The following is a 20,275-nucleotide window of genomic DNA, read 5'->3' as shown; positions in this document are numbered from 1 at the left end:
ATTTTTTCTGGTTGATAGAGATGATAGATCATATCTTCAGCTCCACTTTCTCATGATCGCCTGAGCTAATTAGCTAAAATTTAGAGTCAGAAGGGTCGTCCGGGTTCCCCTGAGGGTCACCCAGACAGCCTACTAGCTTCCATGTTATACCCGGTGGTTTTGATTGGGGTACGGAAGGCTGAACATCGCGTGAAAGCGCGTTGGTGGCTGGCTTAGAGGCATATGCTAGAAAATCCCACCTTGATCCCAAAATGAGAGAGCAGCAAGCAACGGGAATACTGGATTTCTCTACGCCAAAGAAAATACACCATAAACGAGAGAGAACTTATCCAGCGAAGGGGTGCGCACTATATTACTTGTTGCATTACTGAGCTCGCGGCCTTGGCGTCTGCCCCAGGCAGAAAATGTAAGAACCGCGGCAAGAGGAAAAGCGTTTCCCCGATACCTTGAACCCCTTTCCTGATTTCAATGCCCCTTACCAGGGGTTACTCGCGGCCCCTTTCAGAGGCAATGAAGAGCGTTGTACCCTGCAATTCCCTTGGCTCAGGACCATGACATCGTCGCCATGTTAAAGACCCGTTCACTTCTACGAAGCGAAATTACATATAGTGCTGCAAAGGATAACGACGCTAATATTCTCCACGAGCTAGGCTACCGAGACCAAAAGATCCGATTTTTTACCCATCTTTACCGGAATCGAGAGCTGATCAAGTCGCTCGTTGCCCGTCATCTCTGCCTTGGGTCTCAAGATCTGTGTCATGTTGTCGATGTGGAGGACTGGATACACGGAAGCTTTAATGTTTGTATTCGGGTTGATATTTTTGGCTCAACAGGAGTGGTCGGGAGGCAGGTCATGATTCGATTTCCCCTGCCGTATCGGATTGGGGAGAATTGTTGCCCGGGCAATGCCGATGAAAAAGTCCGTTGTGAAGCCGCACGGACCGATATGCAAAGCAACCACGCCAAGCCATTACAGGCATATATGCACGAGAGCACCGAGTTAGAGCGTCACGTCGAGCCATACCAGCGGATATTGATGTTTTTTGCCCGCACGCAAGCCCCCCATGAGTGGAACAGTCCCATATACCGGTTCAAACGCCGACAGCGTATGACGCATTATGGCGGGCCGCCGAGGGTCGTACCGGGCCGTCCCGAGCCGATCCCGAGCGAGGACCCCGACGACCAGGCCAACCGGTTAGAGCCCGTCGAAGCAAGGTGTATGGATTTCGTGATCGAATTATTGAACCAACAGACCTAGTCCAGCGAATACGAGTGCGCATTAGTATGTGCGTTGGCCGTGTTAGGCGTGAGCGACCACGAGGGCGGACGACCATGGAAGGATCCCCATAGTTATCCGCCGATTTTGTCCAGCGTGATCAAGATTTCACGGTTTGTAATCGTGCATAAGGCATATTTATTAGACCCGGATGCCCGCGAGTTATTACAAGGAACCCAGAACCGGTGCGATGGGGAGCGGACGGGCCCCAGCCCGATGGAAGATCCCGGATATATATTCGGTGATGAAGGGTATAGTAGCAGTCCGCCATCGACACCACCACCACATACACCGTCCACACCGATATTATCCAGCTCACCCGCATTCAACAGTTTGCCCGCGAGATCCAGTTCGCCGTTGGTGGCATTCACCCAGCAGGAGCGGCAAGGACAGAAGACATCATTCCGCGAATGGATTCGCATTATGACCAGTGCATTTGGTCCACGGCACCGCCAGCCCGATAGAATGGATATTGGATTTACGCCTACTGTCCAATTCCTTTGGGAATGGTCCACCATTCCACGGATTTCGTCCATGCACCCCATAGTAAAGAATCTGGTAGACTGCAAAGACCTGGTCCGCCATTACACGCAAATAGCCCGTGCACTCTGGCCAATCATAGCGCGATGTTCCCTGGTACATGTCCAGTTACAGGCGTCACCGAAAAAGCAAAGCGTTTTCTCAAACGCGAAGTACGCGTTCCCAAGAGAAAGCGAATATTGTCACGCAATCCTCAACGTCTTTCTCAACGATATCGATTTACTCCGCAGCGTTGAGATAGATCTGCCAAGCCGATCTTGTCGTCCAATGTCACCTGCGTATCCGTTTTCTGTATCATCTCTAGCCTGCAGAATACAGCATCATTTGCATCTCAGATTGAACAAAACATGCTGGAATGTCCGTTCGTTGTCATAGACTTGGCAAAATTCTCAGTATGCTACCGTAAGTTCGTATGGGGCTTGCGGGGGCTATGTGCAGCAATATAGTCTCCTCGCAGTGCATCATCCATCTCAATTTAGTATTTCAGTGACATCTGTGTCAAGGAACGCTGGGCCATACAAGTAATATCAATCCTGTTGGTCTCCACCACTTTCGTATAAGCTCAGTCTGGCTCTGGCTTATATCGAAACCAGTACTAATTGCAACGTTATCGAAATACTGGTCCATATCAGACTCAGCGACATTATACTGTGTGGGCTGAAAGGCTTCCAGAATCGATAAAGGTAACTCACAGGTCCCTGTCGTCCACCGGACGTTTTACTATGCGCGCGAAGAGATCAAGTTCACATTCCTGTGCATCCTATCATAGTAGAGAAAAGGTTAATGCCTATGACTTCTTCATAACTTGGTGTTTCATTTTATTCATTTTTAGTGCTAGCTGCGGTCCCAATAGTGTTGACAGAGAGAGGAAAGCTAAGACATTTGTCAAACTGGCTCCAGTCGAGGAGAAACATGCCTCTCAAATCGGGATCTTGGAGAAGTTTGCAACTGGTCTTATGGAATTTTTCGCTCCAGCCATGAGCCTGACAGGTCTAAGTCAATTAGCAGTAGCACCTAAATAGCGTGGTATCTCAATCGCACCTTATTGCAATACCAGAAAAAAGAGCACTTAGAGCACTTCTTCATGGAGGTTGAGCTTTTTCCACATCCGTGACATTTCTTACGACCATCAGACTCTGCTCCGATATGCTGAATTTGATCACTCAACACAAGCAGGGTTTGCAGCGGAGTTGGGAATATCTGCGTCAAGTACACTTTATGAGCATCTTCTAGGAGTCAATCGAATGATATCGGGGGGTTTTACCTTCACCCTTGCCGGATCTTCATGACGGATACCCGGTTCATCAAAAATGAAAGCGTGCTGTTGTGCGTAGAGAATTGCTACAGTGTAGCCCCTTCGAAGTCTCGCAGGCTCTAGCTCCCTTCCTCGATCATCAGTATAGAAAAATAGAGGAATCTTCCTCCCGTCGACATCGCTTATCTTCATGTGTAGACGGGCAAGAAAATTGAAGTCCACAATCTCCGCCAGAAAACACCAATGCTGTTGTGGCCGGTCCGAGCCCCTATAAAAGCCCATATCTACACCTCCATCGTCTGGGAGGCTACTGAAGGGAGGGAAGGTCGCGCGGTTGTGCAGACCTCTCTGCGCCCCCGACGGTGGTGATACCTCCCTCTTCCACAGCCAGTCGTCGAACTCTGTGGACCCAAATGCGTTCGGAACATCATCCACTGCCCTCTTCCATTGCATTGTCATTCCGTATAGCGGTAGCTGTGAAGGATTTTGTTGCAGTGCCTCATACTCAATCACCTCGTTGCTATCACTACCGCCGGAAATCCACCAACTTCGTACCGCTCTTTCTGCAAAGATGCGTCCTCTTGCCAAATCACCATGCACAATAGCAACTTGCGCAGCATCCAAGTACACCCTGGACAAGCCTGGATCATCCGGGCCTGTCATATTATATAGCTGAATCTCTCGGTCAAGGTAGCGCAAGGTTCGGAGAGGGGATGATAAGATCCCCTTAAGGCCAAGATGACCGACGAGACGATCCAGATGATCAATCTCTTTCAGAATCTTATCATTCCTTTGTATTTGTTTAGGTGGCAACGAGCAAATACGACAGGAGCATGAAAACTTAAATTTTGCTCGTAGCGCCTCCTGTCGGGCTTGCCGGCTGTTGTGGACCGCTAGATAATATACTGTGATTTCTTCACCTTCGCTGATGTCTCGTAGTGCATGGACGGTATGCCGCTTGATATTCTCGTTCCAGGTCTTCTGGGTGTTGTTATCGCAAGCATGGTTGATGCGGCTTGCTTCAAGGAAAACTCCTCCTCCGGTCTCGCCGTCCTCAATTGAGAAGGCGTTTGTGCGGATGATCCCGATACATTGTTCGGCGGGATTCTCGTAGGGGTAGATATTGTGTAAAGAGAGGAATGCCAGTCGCTGTTGTTCAGTGAGCGCATTGACTTGTTGGCGGACGTATCTCTGTAGCTTTTTACTGCCCAGTTGGTCGTGGTTATGAGGGATTCGGATGACAGGTTCTTCGCAGAGAATCCGTGTGCCCTGTGAAATGTTTATGGTTGCAACAAGACCTTTTCCCTTCCCTGTAACATCCTTCAACTCGTACATGTTGTCTTTTGTGCAGCATATATGGTTATGTGTATAACCAGGCTCGATGTTGAATGCATTATGCTTTCAAGAGTTAAATACTCGACTTATGTTTATAAGATATTGTAGCAAAGGTGGGGTTGGGCAGAGTTGGGCAACCTTGCATATCCATATGCCGGTTGCCTAAGTATTCTAGTCTGAAGAAGAGATACATGCACAATACAGGAGATCAGGAGCCAATACATCCCCGCAGGTTAAGATCGAGTCTCCCACACCACACGGTAAGCACACGCAACCGTGATTCAATTTCCCACTGATCCGCTCAAGAGCCGACTACTACTAGTAAAGAAGACTTCGGAGGATCCCAGCGGGAGTCATAACCTATTATGGCTAGTTATAGCCTTTCCCATATGATTTTCTTGTAGCATGTGTATATATTGCTTATATTCTCTAGAAGGTATCTTCCTTCGGGACCGGCATAGGACCATGGGGGACTGTGTGCGGTCCGACCCGCCATTAAAAAGGCCAAGACCGCATATTCCGGTCTCAGTCTTGAAGTCGGGACTGATACTCCATTTTTGGCCTAATTCATTTTGAAAAGTTTGGCCTGTGCCATACATAGAGCATAGAGAGTTTGAATAGCCATTTCAAGACAGCGCTAGACATGAGGCTGCAATCTACTTGCCGTAGAGTTATCCTGGCGGTTTGTCCCAGATCAATGTATGCTAATGTACTGTAGTGCGCGATTTTGGCCGCATAGGACAATATCTTCTAACATTGATTTGATCGCATGAAGGCTCTCTATCTCACATTATGACCAACCCACGTCCACTTCTTCAAATTCTCCATCTTGACATGATTGATCTCATAAATTCGGACCCAAGGTCGGTACTTTGGAACAATAGGAGCTTGTGGCTTCCCTTTCCCACATATTGAGACTATGTTTACGTCGAAACAATGTTCGTAGGCCTGATTGAGGCTCTGTGACCACTCGCCCTATTGCTGCGTTAGAATAGAATCATCAAGAAGCTCTAGCAAAGTACCGGGGTTATATACCTGGGGACAGGTGAGCTTTGAAAATAGTTTCAAGAACTTCTTGGCATCTTCCCAGTCGCGTAGTCTAGATCCACCCCCCATTAGGTATTGATCTAGACGATAGCCATGCTCTCCCCATGCTTGAAACACGCGAAATCCTTCTCGGCCAATAGCTAGCACGAAGGAATGTGCAAAAGACGAATAACGCATATCAGAAGATCCCCTTTCGGCTCGTTCAATCATTTCAACGTCCACTAAGCTGACTCCCAAAACCGTTGTTTCACCAATTTTGCCGTCAATTGCCGCCTTTTTAGCTCGGGCGAACCTTTTTGGGAGGTCGGCTGACGGATTGCTGATTATATCAGCCATGGTTGGAAGACCGTTCAGGGACCGACTCTGAAATTTAAGAGCCTCAAATATGGAATCAGAATCGGAAGGACAAGCAAACAAAAGAACCAGAGTGGTAGCAAGCTTGCAAGAGTTCCAAGGAATAGCCTGGGCAAAGATGGGAGGCAGGTCTTGTGCACGGTATATGTCGACCACTGTGGTGCCTTCTAGTACGGCACACTGAAGAGCATGGAATTTGATGGAGGCATCTAAGGGTCCCTTGTCAAAGAACTTCTTCACTTCCCAGTCTAGCCCCTCCAGTGGCGTTAATTGAAATCCCTGATCTCGACGCGCAATTGTGGCTGCTTCATCATCGCTCAGAAAATTCAACCTCTGCTTAGCTTTTTCGATCTTTGTTGGTGTTGATCGGATCTGTCCACTTAGCTGAAGGACGTCATATATCGGATGGCCGGGGGGAGGTAGAGATCTGGGTCATTCTTTTTTAGCCCGTAGATCTGGTAGCTTGACAGGGTAAATTACCGGTTTTCCATATTTGGTAGGTTTGCGGACAACCACGTTAGCTTAGAGAATCACAGGAGGTTTTGGGAAGAATGAGGAGCTGGGGAGCTGCTTTTGAAATCCTGTCATGGTATAATGGAACAGATGCAGAGATCGCATGACTAATTTGTATGAAGCGACCTGTGCACTGGTTGGCAAATTAAATGTTTCTAACCCGCTATTAGCTTGGCGCAGATACCGGTGTGTTGTCTTGTACAATTGCTTGCTCTGCTTGGGCGCCCCTCTTCTGACTGGTCAAATCCCCACGCTTTGTGCCCCCTTAAAGAAGCCTGTCACAATCCAATGACGCCACCTCTATACGCAAGTTGCTGCACCAAGAGCCAGTGGAAACACACTTCGCCCGCAAGCGGTAAACTACACGAACGCGTCCACCTTGCTAGCTTGATTGGGCTTTATCCGGAGCCATAGGCCGTTGGAGCCACCTAACCAAGTACGTTCCCTTCCGTCTTGTTTCTGTATAGGGGACTTTCACGCGCTGCCTAAGAGGCGGCGCTCTTTTCAGCATGCCGACAACCGCACGATAATCGTCAATGTCGCCATATGGGACCAATCAGGCTGTGCACTTCAAACGGCACAGGAATAAATGGGTCTGATTCCGAAGCCGCGCAGACCGCTGTCTCCCCACGAGACTTTGTCAACCACTATGCTTCTGTGCTTGAGTGGTGGTATCAAATCCATAGCACTAGCCATCCATCCAACCTATATACGGCTGTAAGTGAGCTCAAGTAAACGTGGGAGGTCCGCATCTGTATGGACTCGAATGGTTCTCAGCCACTGGTTCATTCAAAACCCAACTTGATCCCTCGTTTTGATAACATTTTTTTATACTCTCCAATGGGCTGAAGATAGAATTTGAACAGCACACCTTTCTGTGAATAAAAGCCCCTTGCTGTCATTTCCCGAAATCTGTCTGTTTGCCTACCCCTTCCTGGCCGTGGACCGGGACGTGCCGTGCCGAACTCCCCGTAACCGTGCCAAGCGCCCAACACACCGCCGTGTATTGGTGCGCCCCGCTGGATAGCCATTTTTCACCAGATAACCAAATTTTACAATTGTATCAACTTCCCATACAAAGGCATATTCAACGAAATATGGATGCAAATACAGTAGTATTCGAATTCAGTTATACCGCCGCACTCTTGCGACTTGATTCCCGGATAATAGATCCGGCAGTCGTGAGTCCTGATTGGACCGATGATAGGGGGCCGCTTTTCAGACCGCTTCCTTGACTGGTAGGCGAATCTTACAGTACAGTAGAAAGACATAGGGTGTATTTTACATGAAATTGGCTGTACAAATGTGAGTATGCGCCTTGCTCTGTTCCCCTCTTTCTGTCTGCCACAGCATTATTTTACGCTCTAGTTACATGCACACGTGAGCACCTGAGTATATACCCGTGGACACTCTCACTATAGGCCTGTCTAGTGCTCGCTGTCTCCATACTATTCCACATTTTCTATTATTCCACAATAATGACCAACGCATCCGAAGCAAGTGCTGAACACTTCGTAGCCAAGTAAGTATCTGAGATGTCTTTGGAGAGTAGTTGTCCGACCACTTTGTTTTCTAGTATTCTTCCCCTCTATCATGGCCCTTCCGTCAAGGTTCGAATACAGCCTAGCAACAAAGAGTATGCAATTTTCAAAAACCTTCTCTGCGCGGAATCGCCGGTCTTCTCAAGAATGTTCAACGGTGAATTTCTAGAGTCGCAGCAGCAGACAGCCACTCTAGAAGAGACCGAGGATGACATCTCGGTGCGTAGCCTTGAAGCACTCTTTCAATGGCTTTACCTACACACTATCGAATTTGGGATAGAAGACCCAGGAGAGCATATCTCAGCCGCCATGGAGCTCGCACGGCTTGCAGACAAGTACGATATTGTTGGCTTGGAGGCCACAATGGCCCAATACATCAAGAACATCTTAAAATCCAACCCTCATCCAGAGAACCGTGCTGCTTCGCGAAATGTGGATTACAACACTTATTATCTTACACATGATCATATTGCCTCAGCAACCTTGTTGCCTCGAGGGCATCCGGTGCGAAGTGTTCTAGCTGCAGCATCTGTTGATGGCTTCCTTCGAAGCCCAGAAGACAAGTTCAGCGAAGAGATTCACGCCTACCCTTCGTTCGGAGCTGACCTTCTCCAAGAGACTATGCTTGTCCTACATACGGTGAAGCCCCTTCAGGCTGCCACTTTTGAGGACCCTATCAGCGGGGAAAGATCACAGCTAAACTCGAACGTATATTACCAGGAGTAAGCAGGTTGCTTGAATGAAAGCTTTCCTCGTCGAGGCGTTTGTGTATACAAGACAAGTAATGTTGGACATCTAAGAATCGTGGCTCCTGGCAAAGTCAAGCTGTGGAAAACCCAAAGTTGGCAGATATGTCGAGAGCCTGGGCCATCGTAGACCAGAGCCATCCTGTATCAAAGTAGTCCATCATAACGTCGAGAAATATACATTTTCTGTGGTGCAGTGATAGAAGGATTGACTCCGGAGCCTTGATTTTCAAATCAATCGCACCTGCTAAGGACATGTCTCTTGAGCTGCATCCCGTAGCCACAGAAGCATGTTAGATATTTTGCTAATATGTCACGCATATCTTCTTAGTAATTTAAATCGTTGCAATCAGAATAAGTATGATAGGTAACGCGCGAATAGCCTTTTAGTACACCCGCCACAATGAATGCAGCGAGGCGGGCTCCGCATTGCAAGATAATCCGCTCGAGGACTGGCATATACCAAAGGCTTGGCCGTTCATTTCAGAAAAGCCTCCCCTCTGTTCACCATGGTTGGTGAGTTGTGCAATTTACAGGAAGCGGACACCAGGGTCCTCGAGTGATGATGAGCAAAAAGTGCAGGCCTCGTAAGAGAGCGAGACGAGCGTTTACTACAGAACCATGGGCATCGAAGTGGGCCAGCCAGTGGGCCAGCCAGTGGGCCACCTATGTAAACTATGGCTAGAGAGAGGCTAGCTGGCGATCTTGCCAGATCGCCTGATCTACGAAACAATTCCAAGGAGTTCTATAGCATTACGGTACATGTAATATAACGGTACCTTATTGATAACTAGTGAAATCAAGTGTGCATTTTGCGCGTACGTTTGTCGGTCCACCGACATCATCCGGAAGCATTGGTGGATTGAACGTTAGTTTTCTGCGTACCAACATAGCCAGAAAGCCCGGCCATCTGAGGGCCGCGGGACAGCCTAACCCTTCCGGGTCGCTGAAAGAGACCGTCGGGGAAAACAATCTAGCATATCAATCTTTCTGTGTAGCCCCCTTTTAATTGATTGATTGATAGAAAAGGCAGTATCTCGGGTTGAGGTCGCAGATGCCAACTTTTGCCAAGCGGAGAAAGTTGATCAATCCAGGGTTTAAATGAGACGCCAGGTCGATCGGAATCGGGGAAAACTCCTCCCACTAGATTGATAAGGCAAGCGAAGCGACTTCTCGTATACGTGCCAACACATATACAAGTGGGCATACCTGTTTGCCGCACACGTAAGACAAACATGGGTTGAGAATTCTAATATTTGAGTTACATTAGCTTCTAGAAGTATTGCCCCTTTGCGGCATTAACGAAAACTGGCCTAACATGCCTGCCTAACCGAAAATGGTAATTCTTGGCAGATGAATAGATCTTGGCACCGAGTACCACGTAATGCAGACGTGATCTTGTCGGCAATAAAAGAGGGGTCATCTCCCCATCTCTCGACGTAGTGTATGCACTGTTGGGTAGCAAAATGTTATACGTTCGTTATCGCCTTGAAAAAACAGCCGACTCCTCTGAGGGATCACCAGCCGCTTCCCTGCCGACGTCGAGTGCAGGGCAAAGTACACTTAGGTCGGACGATCCAGAACGGCGGTTACACCAACGCTGGGTGATTTTGACCTACTTCCAGTGCTTGCATGTTGGGCAAAAAGATGTTAGGGCAAAAAGGTTTTAATAAAGCCTTCAACGATATGCTTCTTGGTAACGGATTTGAGAAACCTGCTTGCCCACGCTACCGCGAACACAAAGATGACAAAGGCATTCACTACCACGTGCTGGTATATCTTGGGAAGAAACAACCAAATTGGAGCTTTTCTAAAGCGAAAGAACGTCTTCTCGTGCAGAATCTCGAGTGTAAATCGATGGATATTACTCTTCCTCCTGTTGAGACGAAAGACAAAGTTCTGTTCTTTCGAGAATCTTGTGGACTCCTGTGAGACACGTGAACTCTTGTGACTAGACATGAGCATTTCCCGCGGGACTTCCCGTCCCGCTCAAGGCTACTGAATGGAATGAATAGAGAATCCTATGTGTGACAAGTCTATCTCATGGGGGTGGAATCCATTAGGGTTTGCATTTTTGTATGGGAGAATAAAAGTGAGACCATCCCCAATCGTGTTAATTTTCACACCCCCAGTGGATTTAGCAGTTGGCGTCGGAGTATGCTTAGATTTCAGGAGTTGTATTCCCAGTATTAGATTTTGAATAGGTTCAATTTGGAGTTAATTTGACCCGTATTGGTGGAAGATTTTATGATTGAAAATCGGGGGTTTTTTTGTCTTTCGCGCCATTGCTAAGTAATTTGTAAGCCGAAGACAAACAATCAACAGTAATACCCCGGAAAATGACTTTCTTCATATGCCTGAATTTTGGACCGTTGCTGACAATGGGGTTGCTGGCGGAAAAATTGGCAGAGAAGTGGGCGCCGAGTACGTCTTCCCTTGCCGTTGGATGCCACAGATCGTGTCGCGCGCTGATAGGAGAATCACATGCATAAACGAGCTACGTTTTGTTACCTTCCTATATCTTTAAGGCCGCGAAAAGACATTGGGCTAGAGTGACCGGGGTTCTCCGTTCCTTGCCTCACCTTTGCCAATCGCATAAGAAACCGTGATTGTTCTACCCAGAGCTGAGGATATGCCGTATAACAGAGAAATTAGTCTTGTTTTAATAATTATAATTCGGCGGCACGGTGGGAGTGGGACGCCTCATTTTCTGTAATTTTATTGTGCGTATTTGACCAACTATCTCGGGTTCTCTCTGTTCTTATTCACTGCAACCGGATATTTTCTGTCCCTCCGTGATTGGTGCACTGATGAAGCATGAGTAGAACAGCTTCTGAAATAAAATATTCCATCGTTCTAGTAGTGGATGCTACGTCTCACATGCATGACGCAAAAAAATGCATGAAGCCTTTGCCCATTCAATTTTGTGCGGTCATGGTTAGACCAATACAGTAGTAGTTATAAGTCCCTACAATAATAACACAAGAAAGTCAATTTGCAACGTGACTATTCGTGTCGAATCCTAGGCTATACATCACCGATTAGCGGACCAATCAAAGACCTACACAAAGCTGCGCAGCAGCCGCGCAATACTAAAAATGACCTCACTTTTTCACACCCCCTCACATGGTACAGCGCGTAGTAGTTGGGAGGAAAACCATTTGATATTCAGCTTAACGCTCGATCAAGATTAATGGATCAGTTGCCAGAATATACCGTTTCCCTCAAGTACCTCCCATCAAATCGATATACTAGCAGGCTTCGTCGCAGACCACTCCAAACTCGAGCCCATTTACGCCTTTAATAGTTGGACACACTAGGAAGTTCTTTCTGCTTGCGCTTTACATCTGGCCTTCGCTAATTCTAATCTAATATGGCCGAGAAGGATATTTCCTTTCTGATGAGTGAGCTGAACTTATATCCAACTCAGCAACAAAACGCACTTATCCAGCCTTTGAAGGAGGACGATGCCCATAAGCCGAACACTCAGACAAGACGTCGTCGTCGACCTGGTCCTCAAAAAGTATGCGACAATTACACATCACCCCAGCAGAACCGCACTCCAACCCGCCGTACAGGACAAGATAGGCTGGCCACAAGATCCAACAGCTCTGCAAAGATGCCAGAACCATCTTCACCAACAAATGCCAACTTTGACTCTGCGCCAGAAGTTGGCGCGCCGAGTTCTTCCGCTGAAGCAATCGCAGCAAATGATGATTCATCATCAAAAGTCCGACCGGCACATGTCTACATCGTTCAGATCATGCGACCCTCTGAAGAGGTTGAGGGTGTCTACTGTTCATCAGAAAAGGCAAATAACCGAGCCATGATATATCTCAATACAAAGCACGGCATCAATGCGAACGAGATCTCGGAAAAGCGAGGACGTTTTGGCCAAGCTATCGCGGCAACTAAAGCTGTAAAAAGAATGTGGATGCATACAGGCACTTTGGAGATTCTCACCTGCGGTGGAACTCCTTGGATCAGAGTCTTGAAGAAACCCTTATACTCCTGCCACGTCATATCTGGAGAGGACCATGTGTACCTATCCCTAGATCGGAGTGATGGACTATTTGTTATTGGAGCATATCAATCCCAAGACGAGGCATGGGAGGGCTGCAAAAAATACTGGACGGACTTGTCAGTTTGTGCTTCGACATTCGAATTGAAAGATTCGCACGAGAAAGGCCGAGCACAAGCCACGATTTCGGGAAGAATACATCGCTGGGTTTTGAAACATTGCAAATTGTTGTGAGCGAATGAAAGAGGTGGGTACCATCTGTCATCGTCTTTGATTCGCCCCATGATTACCGAATCGCCGTGACCTAAAAGGCTTTATAGCATGATAGCCCACAAACTCTGTAGCAAACTGCAAGCTTTTGCTTTTTTTTGGAGGGATGATAACAGAAATACTGTACCATGGCTTAACCGACTGACTTGTTTTTTTTCCAATATATCCATCCATACAAAAGTCATTATATAGAACTATATGTCTCGTATCAGTTCTCCTCGGGTGATGTCCTTTACTGGTCTTTACGAAATAGAGAAGACCATAACTGTACTGTATGTCTTACCTGGAAGAGTGGCCCATCTCTTCAGCTTTTTCAAGATCCGTCAACCTAAAAAACAAAATCGAGCTGACAAGCTTCTCATCATATGCCTCAAGATTTTCCGGTGGATTGATGATCTCAATCCACCGTTGACTACTGTTCCCGAATGCGTATAAAATCCACAGGCAGGTTTCTAAGGTTCAACAGACTGCAAACCTCATCCTTGGACATGCCGACCTCAACATTCTGCCTGAACTCAATTCAAGTTAGCACGCTAATATAAATGTGGAGCCACGGAGGCCCTTCATGGCTATTCAACGTTGAATTTCGAGTTTACCGGATATGACCCAGTTAGCCAACCATAAAGTCTTTAAAATCACCGCGTGGTCATTCGTAAAGGACTGGTGAATCGTGGATGCAAACCAGATTATTATCAAGTTTCCGATACATCAGGATTAATCTTTCTCTCGTCAAATCATCAATGAGGATGTCGCTGTCTTTGTTCACCACGGCCAACGATTTCAGGGAGAATGTCTCAGAGGAAATCCAAGGACGCCGTATAAATAGCAGGCGCACGAACCGGAGACAAAAATTCATTATTTCATTATGCTGCAGTGCTCCAAATGCGTATCCAACGATGAGTAATCATATAGATGAGTATCCCATGAATGAAGATAGTTACACGAGAACGAGCGACAAAGCGAATCTGCAGTTGGATGGTGAATTACGACAGAGCGGAGAAGTTACTCGCACAACGACTGAGTATTCACAGCGAACTATCCCAGTTGGGATTTCACCTGCCTATGTGAAAGGTCGGGACAATACAGACGTATTTCGCGAGCTGTATCAAAATTGGTATGTGATATTTATTTCTATTGGATAAAATCTGAGACAGGATAGGAAAGATGCTATTCTGGAAAGATTTCAGTCAAATCGACTGGATTTCAAGCCATTCTTTGAAGACAAGAAAGACCATTTCTCCATCATAGTCCCAGCCACCTCGAATGACAACGGCAATCGGCGAGCTCTGGGGTTCATCAAAAATGAGAAAAAGACCGGCCGAGTCATCTTGATCAACTCTTGCATGCAATTTTCCTTTGAGTTTCTCGTGATGGGGCTCATATTCAAGGATAATGATGAGCAGCTGTTAGGCTCCCATGGTGAGGGGCTCAAGCTGGCTGCGTTAATAATGAGTCGATACGGATACAAAGTGAGCGTGGCTGCAAGCCACTGTAAGTGGAGTTTTGGTCTGCATGGGAGGTACCAGTCTCTCCGTTGTGTCATCGTTCCTTCCCGAAAGATGAGGCCCGCCATTCAACGAGAGCCAGCTGACGATACGGCAAAGTTGCGCTTCCAGGATGAAAGAGACGTCACGGTGGTGATTGGGGCTGGATGGGCCAATCGAAGTCGACCGGTATCATCTGAAACGTTCTTCGGGTGGCTGTACGTCACTCTCGATATCCGCGGGCTCTCCTATCCCTCCTCGATTGTAGAGACACCTCAAGGAGACTTACTTCTGGATTCGCAATATCACGGAAGGCTTTTCCTGCACGGGGTCCTGCTACCAATTTCTACTTCAGGGATCAAGCACTTCAAGTTTCGGTACAACTTTACTCTGGGCAAGTTCAGCCGTGATCGTCAAAAATTGATCGCCAGGTGTGAGGTGGCAGACAAGGTGCGGCAAATATGGCAGTGTGCCCTACACATGCACGAGCAAACTCTACTTCCAATTTATGTCAATCTCCTCCAGAACTTTCCCCAGGTGGGCGATATGGAACAAGCCAATAGACTTTTGGAGGCGTCTACCAAGGCCCGTATCTGGAAACACTTGCTTGATGTGACAGGAAGAAAGAGATTCTTTTATAGCGAGACATCAAGCGTCCAAGTCAGTTCACGGTGAAACGTTCAAGCTGAGTATGCAATATACTAACCTCGAACAGAGTGTGGGCATGATACGAGACACCACCTGGAAGAGCCCAACCGAGACTTTCCGAGGCCCTCTAAAACCTGCTGCGCTCAGGTTCACCGATCCGGACTGTCGGGGAGGAGCAGGCAGAACTTTTCAAGAATGCTGAGATCTGTGCATCGCCCGAGTCTGCCTTTGCAAAAACAACAGACTGGGCTTTGGGAGCTTGTCTGGCACTTTCAAAGGCGACGAGAAATATTCAAGTACTCTATGTCAAAGAACTGACACAGAAGCTTGATGTGTTATACGACGCCGGACACGGTACGTTGAAAATTCATCGTCGATGGTTGGACTTTGATGAGGTGCACCAGGAAGCATCTTGTCTGGAATGGTTTCCTGATACCATAACCGAAAAAATGCGCCGTTTCTCTGCACTCACGTTGCAGAGGAGCTCTTGTATCTGTCCATTTCTTCGATCTTCAAAGCATCATCGACGCTGTGGATAACTGAGATGACATACATGCGTCAGATTAGACGTCTGCTTCGACTTCTGCCACATAGTATCAGACTCGCATCCTACTCGGGAGGCCTGATGGTCACCTGGGAACACAATGAGGCAGAATCGTTTCGAAAGCTTGGTGGTGGTGGAACAGATTACCGAGTCGTTCCCATGCAGAGGAGTGTTTCATCACCAGGTCAGAACTTCTCCACTCGGATGCAGGTAAGCTCTCCAGTCTATCATCCCGACCCGTGAAAGTATTGAAAACTGAAGTGTCACAGTACCGAGTGGGATGGAATCCGCGTCGTGTGGGTGCCGTCTCGTCTTTTAAACGCGCCGATGGTGCGTCTTTGCTGCTTTAGATTACTCCACCAGGTATATAGGGGTCACAAAGTATTTACCCACAACCCCATTTTGACATCACCCCAACAACCACCCACCTTTTTTTTCTTCCTCCTACAACACCCCTATGCCTCCTTCTGGTATAGAAAATAGCTCATTACGCAGAACAAAAGGTCAGCTTTCAACTGAGCAGCGATTAGCTATTCTCTATGCTTATCAAGCTGGTGTCACACAGTCAAAGCTAGCCATTGATTTTAGGTGCAGCCGCAAAACGATATTCAATACAATTCAGCGCTTTAAAGAGCATAACACTCTCGAATCCCTCCCTCGAAGCGGTCGTCCAAGGCTGTTTAGTGATCGAACTCGCCATTACATTTATCTCTAAGCTCGCCGGCAGAAATAGCTAAGTGTAGTCACACCTGTTAATCCTTCCCGGTCGCTAATTATCCAAGTTTTAACGGACTTCCGCCTTTTTAAATACCGATCGAAACGAAAAATCCTAATTGAAAGGGTTTTAGCTCGGAAGAGATATAACTTTGCACGGCGTTGGCTTCGAAATTGGTCGGGAAATGGAGTTCAAAGTTAGATCTTCTCAGATGAGTGTTCCGTTTAACGAACCTCGAACTGTGGACTAGACCTCGCCACGGCCCATGAGGCCCATGGGTTTTACCCATATGGGCGGCCCATGGGCTCGCATTGGGCTACTTCTACCTGCCCATGGGCCATCAAAAAAGTAAATATAGAAATCCCCGTGACTTGCACAATTTATGCGTATCCCGCCTGTATTTTATAATATTGAATTGTATCGTGCGGACATGGGATTTCATGATTATTGTGTACACCTTCATCTTGATTGTAAATAGTGTCATTAAGGGTTCGCCCCATATTCATCGTTATTTAAATCATCAATCTATCAGTTAAATTAGCTACATATCAACCTCATATCCATCTAAAAGTCTCGAGCGTATCCGACGCCTCTTTGATGGCTCACGCTGAGTACTTCTTTCTTCAAGCATTGCTGGACCAATGGGAAGGTCGTCATCTTCATCTTGTTCTTCGTCTCTATCTTCACTTTCTTTCTCTGCTCCTAGGTCTTCGTGTTGCTCCGTAGGCGTATCATTTCTTCGCCATTTATAGGATGATCTCTGGGTATTGGCGTCAAAAGCAATCCCATCCTCAGCGGAAGGGACATGATCCTCCTCTTCATCATCACTGATTAATTCATTCAGATCATCATGCATAAACTGAGCATCTTTCTCCTCTGCTGCTATCTCTTGTTCTTCCTTTGTGAGGAAGTCCCTTACAAAGGCTAGCTGTTTCTCTTCAATGTCAAATCGGGTAGCACACATAAACATCATCAAATCTTGAATTGTTGTAGCATTCAGTGACCCACGACGATAGTGACAGATATCCCGAGCAGAGTTGAAGAGCCTCTCAACGCCTGCACCGGTAGCTGGAATAGAGAGAATATCGCGTGCAAGGCTTGCTAGCACCGGATATTGGCGCTCATTTTCTCTCCAGAAAGTAAGAGGATCAACCTCAACGGTCCCTGAATTGCATCAATACTAGTATTGCGTTGTTCAAAAAAGACAGAAGAAGAACCTACCATTTTTAAGGTACTGTGAAAGCTCATCATCATGCTGTGGGGTTGGTATCGATTGATGGTTCCTTGGCCGTGTAAGAAGGAATTGAAGCCTTGAGCGCTGAGTTACCGGTGACTGAGCGATAGGTGTTGATTGACTACCATAAAGCCGTTGTTGGTATGGTTTTAGTTGTTCCTTCAGGCTGTTATGGTATTCTGTCCGCCAATAATGATTCCTCTCCGCCCAAGTATCTTGCTCGAAAAAGCCAAGCTTGTATTGAGGCGCAAGAATAGTACCAATTGCATAGAGGTTATTGTGAGTCTCAGTGATCTTACTATAGTACTGCAAGAGCTTGTCCTTTGCCGCATAAAGTGCGTCGACCATCAATCGTTTCCAGGCAACCTGCTTTGGTTTAAGCTGGCTAATTGAGATTTCAAGATGGTTGAATAGCTGGCTATAGATCCCAAAGACGCTATGGATTGTAGCGTCTTTCGTCTGGGAAAGAGCAGTCGTAAACTCAAAGAAAGGTTTCGTAAGGTAAAGAAGGTAGTCGATTTGTCGCCACTCCTCTCGATCCAACATCAAGTGAGGATGCCCGTAATGTGAGCAGAACTCATCAAAGGTCGGTTGTAATCGTTTTGCGCGTCGAAGCATTAGAAACGTCGAGTTCCAGCGAGTGCGTACGTCTTGAATCGGAACCAGCTTCGGTTCTTCTGTCTGTAGATTCAAGAAAGCATCTCGGCGTTGTGGACTTCCATTGATGAAAACTGCTAAACCACGAATCTTTAAAATAAGTCAGTAGAGCGACAGCGAAGCGATGTGGAATATGATTTACCTTTTCCAGGGTATTGGCAATCTCTTTATTTCGTTGACTCGATCGAAGCGCTTGAGACCGACTCTCCGACCACTCTCTTTCTACTACTTGATTTTTCGGATTGGCTTTGATCCGACTAAGAAGCTTATTAAGGCTGAGCTGAATCACATGTGCGATACATGGAATGCGGATTATAGTAATCTGTTCATCAAGCTCGAGTGCCTGAATTGACTCCTGGATACTAGTGATCAAAGTGTTGTTGTTTGATGCATTATCGGTCGTCACGGCTAGTACCCGATCGACAATTTGATGTTGTTGGAAGATTTTCAAGAGAACCGCGCCTAAATTAGCACCCGAGTGGGCTCCTTGGAGTGGCTGGAAGCCAAGTAAAATCTCAAGATAGTTCCAGTCCTTATCAATGAAGTAGCCCGTGATAGCCATGAATGCTTGAGAGAAAGGGGATGTCCAACAATCCAATGCAATTGAAAGCTTTGCATTCGGCGGAAGACTTTGGAGTATGGTTTTATGCGACTCCTTGACAGTATCACGAATTCGGCGCTGTACCGTTTTGGCTGATGGAAATTTAAGAGGCAAGGGGGCGGATTGGGCGATGCGGAGTAGCAATTGTAGCTCAGGATGTTCGACAATCTGGAAAGGAAGCCGGAGAACAGTAAGAGTTTTCATGATTTGCTGCTCCCATCGTTCCTTTGAGAAGGAAATAGTATTGTCACGAGTATGAGACGCCTAAGACATATCGAACAATCATTAGCATCCGGAGAAAAAAAGTCTCAAAAGATAAAAATGCTTACCGAGTCTTTGATAAGCTGGCGAATATGAGGCTGCTTGCTTGCTTTCACACCAGATTTCTGGCATTTCGGCCCCTCCCAATGCCTTCGTAACGAGTGCGTTCCATTCGAGCTCCAGTTTGGATGCTCTAAGACCCTTCCGCATCTCTCGCACATAACCTTTGGTAGGCCAGACGTATAATGGGCTACCTGTTTGAAGCGAGTCCAAATATCCGATGTGTTGCCCGTTCCATCCCAATGGAGTTTTTTTACATTCTCGCTATCATCTGCGTTAACCTGTAGGCTACCCTGCTTGCTGCCTTGCTCTGTCTGGAGCCACCGGTGGAGAAAGTCGTCTTTACTCATTTCGGTATATAAGATGAAGGATTTGTGTCGGTCGGGGCCAACGCGTTCGAGGGCTATAGGAATAGGAGGGGGTTGAACCAATTCGATGTCAGTAATTGAGGTAAGGGTTTGCTGACTAGACGATGGGTCCAGCCTGAATGAATCATCCGGGATAGGGTAGGGAAAGCGTTCTGAGCTGTCTCCATCGTAGACCGACGAGGAATAGATATCAGAAGGTTGAGACCCCATAGTATACAAAATTGAGAAAGGTAGTATATAGAGAGAGTAAGAAGTTAGAGAGACTTACATTATTTCTTTGCTACAACTAAGAGAAAGAGGAAAGTCTTTGGTTTTAGAAACAACTATGTGAGGCTGATAGATCATAAAGTGGCTGCTGATCTATGGTTTCTAGTGATTTAATTGGCCGATATTTTTTGCAGCCCGCATATAGCCTATGGGCAATGCCCATGGGCCGCCCATTTCCCGCGAATTTTCGCTGACTTGTAGTCCCCCCGAGTTTTAGTCCGATAATTTTCACTTTGAACTATGAGTTCTGCCTCAAAAGCTTTCAAAAAACAAGAAGGTAGATAAATCCTATGGATACCAGTAATATTACTTTACTTTTGATAGGAAACACATCTAATATACTAGAAACAATAGTTGCAAATGTAAGATCAGAATACACAGGACAATGCAACATAGAGATATATATCTTCAGTGCATCTCCAGAGGAATCCGTGCCTTTTGTGGTTAATTGACCCCAACAGCTGATATTCAACTTCAAAAAAGCATCCGGCATGTAAACATGATCTAACAATCAAGAATACAGCGAGATTTACCAGTT

General features: G+C 46.7%; 7 protein-coding genes across 7 annotated transcripts; 4 read left to right on the top strand and 3 right to left on the bottom strand.

Annotated features, from left to right (window-relative positions):
* Positions 1 to 565: 565 nt before the first annotated feature.
* N7471_010625 (uncharacterized protein) lies at positions 566 to 1,258 on the top strand (the record flags this gene model as incomplete). The annotated part of the gene is made up of 1 exon (XM_057283344.1): positions 566 to 1,258. One exon carries the CDS (start codon positions 566 to 568, stop codon positions 1,256 to 1,258), a length of 693 nt encoding a protein of 230 aa, XP_057132323.1.
* Positions 1,259 to 3,032: 1,774 nt separating this feature from the next.
* N7471_010624 (SET domain-containing protein) lies at positions 3,033 to 4,406 on the bottom strand (the record flags this gene model as incomplete). The annotated part of the gene is made up of 1 exon (XM_057283343.1): positions 3,033 to 4,406. One exon carries the CDS (start codon positions 4,404 to 4,406, stop codon positions 3,033 to 3,035), a length of 1,374 nt encoding a protein of 457 aa, XP_057132322.1.
* Positions 4,407 to 5,381: 975 nt separating this feature from the next.
* On the bottom strand, positions 5,382 to 6,298 carry N7471_010623 (uncharacterized protein; the record flags this gene model as incomplete). Its single annotated transcript, XM_057283342.1, has 2 exons — positions 5,382 to 6,234; positions 6,288 to 6,298. The coding sequence occupies 2 exons, from the start codon at positions 6,296 to 6,298 to the stop codon at positions 5,382 to 5,384; spliced, it is 864 nt and encodes a 287-aa protein (XP_057132321.1).
* Positions 6,299 to 7,798: 1,500 nt separating this feature from the next.
* Positions 7,799 to 8,587, top strand: N7471_010622 (BTB/POZ domain-containing protein; the record flags this gene model as incomplete). Its single annotated transcript, XM_057283341.1, has 2 exons — positions 7,799 to 7,842; positions 7,897 to 8,587. 2 exons carry the CDS (start codon positions 7,799 to 7,801, stop codon positions 8,585 to 8,587), a joined length of 735 nt encoding a protein of 244 aa, XP_057132320.1.
* A 3,393-nt stretch (positions 8,588 to 11,980) lies between these two features.
* N7471_010621 (uncharacterized protein) lies at positions 11,981 to 12,862 on the top strand (the record flags this gene model as incomplete). Its single annotated transcript, XM_057283340.1, has 1 exon — positions 11,981 to 12,862. The coding sequence occupies one exon, from the start codon at positions 11,981 to 11,983 to the stop codon at positions 12,860 to 12,862; it is 882 nt and encodes a 293-aa protein (XP_057132319.1).
* Positions 12,863 to 13,794: 932 nt separating this feature from the next.
* On the top strand, positions 13,795 to 15,817 carry N7471_010620 (uncharacterized protein; the record flags this gene model as incomplete). Its single annotated transcript, XM_057283339.1, has 4 exons — positions 13,795 to 14,012; positions 14,058 to 14,971; positions 15,178 to 15,384; positions 15,510 to 15,817. 4 exons carry the CDS (start codon positions 13,795 to 13,797, stop codon positions 15,815 to 15,817), a joined length of 1,647 nt encoding a protein of 548 aa, XP_057132318.1.
* Positions 15,818 to 16,830: 1,013 nt separating this feature from the next.
* Positions 16,831 to 17,145, bottom strand: N7471_010619 (uncharacterized protein; the record flags this gene model as incomplete). The annotated part of the gene is made up of 1 exon (XM_057283338.1): positions 16,831 to 17,145. The coding sequence occupies one exon, from the start codon at positions 17,143 to 17,145 to the stop codon at positions 16,831 to 16,833; it is 315 nt and encodes a 104-aa protein (XP_057132317.1).
* Positions 17,146 to 20,275: the final 3,130 nt, after the last annotated feature.

Source organism: Penicillium samsonianum (genome assembly GCF_028829775.1).
Source record: "Penicillium samsonianum strain IBT 33392 chromosome Unknown utg000006l_segment0_segment0, whole genome shotgun sequence".
NCBI lineage: Eukaryota > Fungi > Ascomycota > Eurotiomycetes > Eurotiales > Aspergillaceae > Penicillium > Penicillium samsonianum.
The sequence above is the reverse complement of the archived record's forward strand: the minus strand, read 5'-3'. Positions and strand labels throughout refer to the sequence as shown.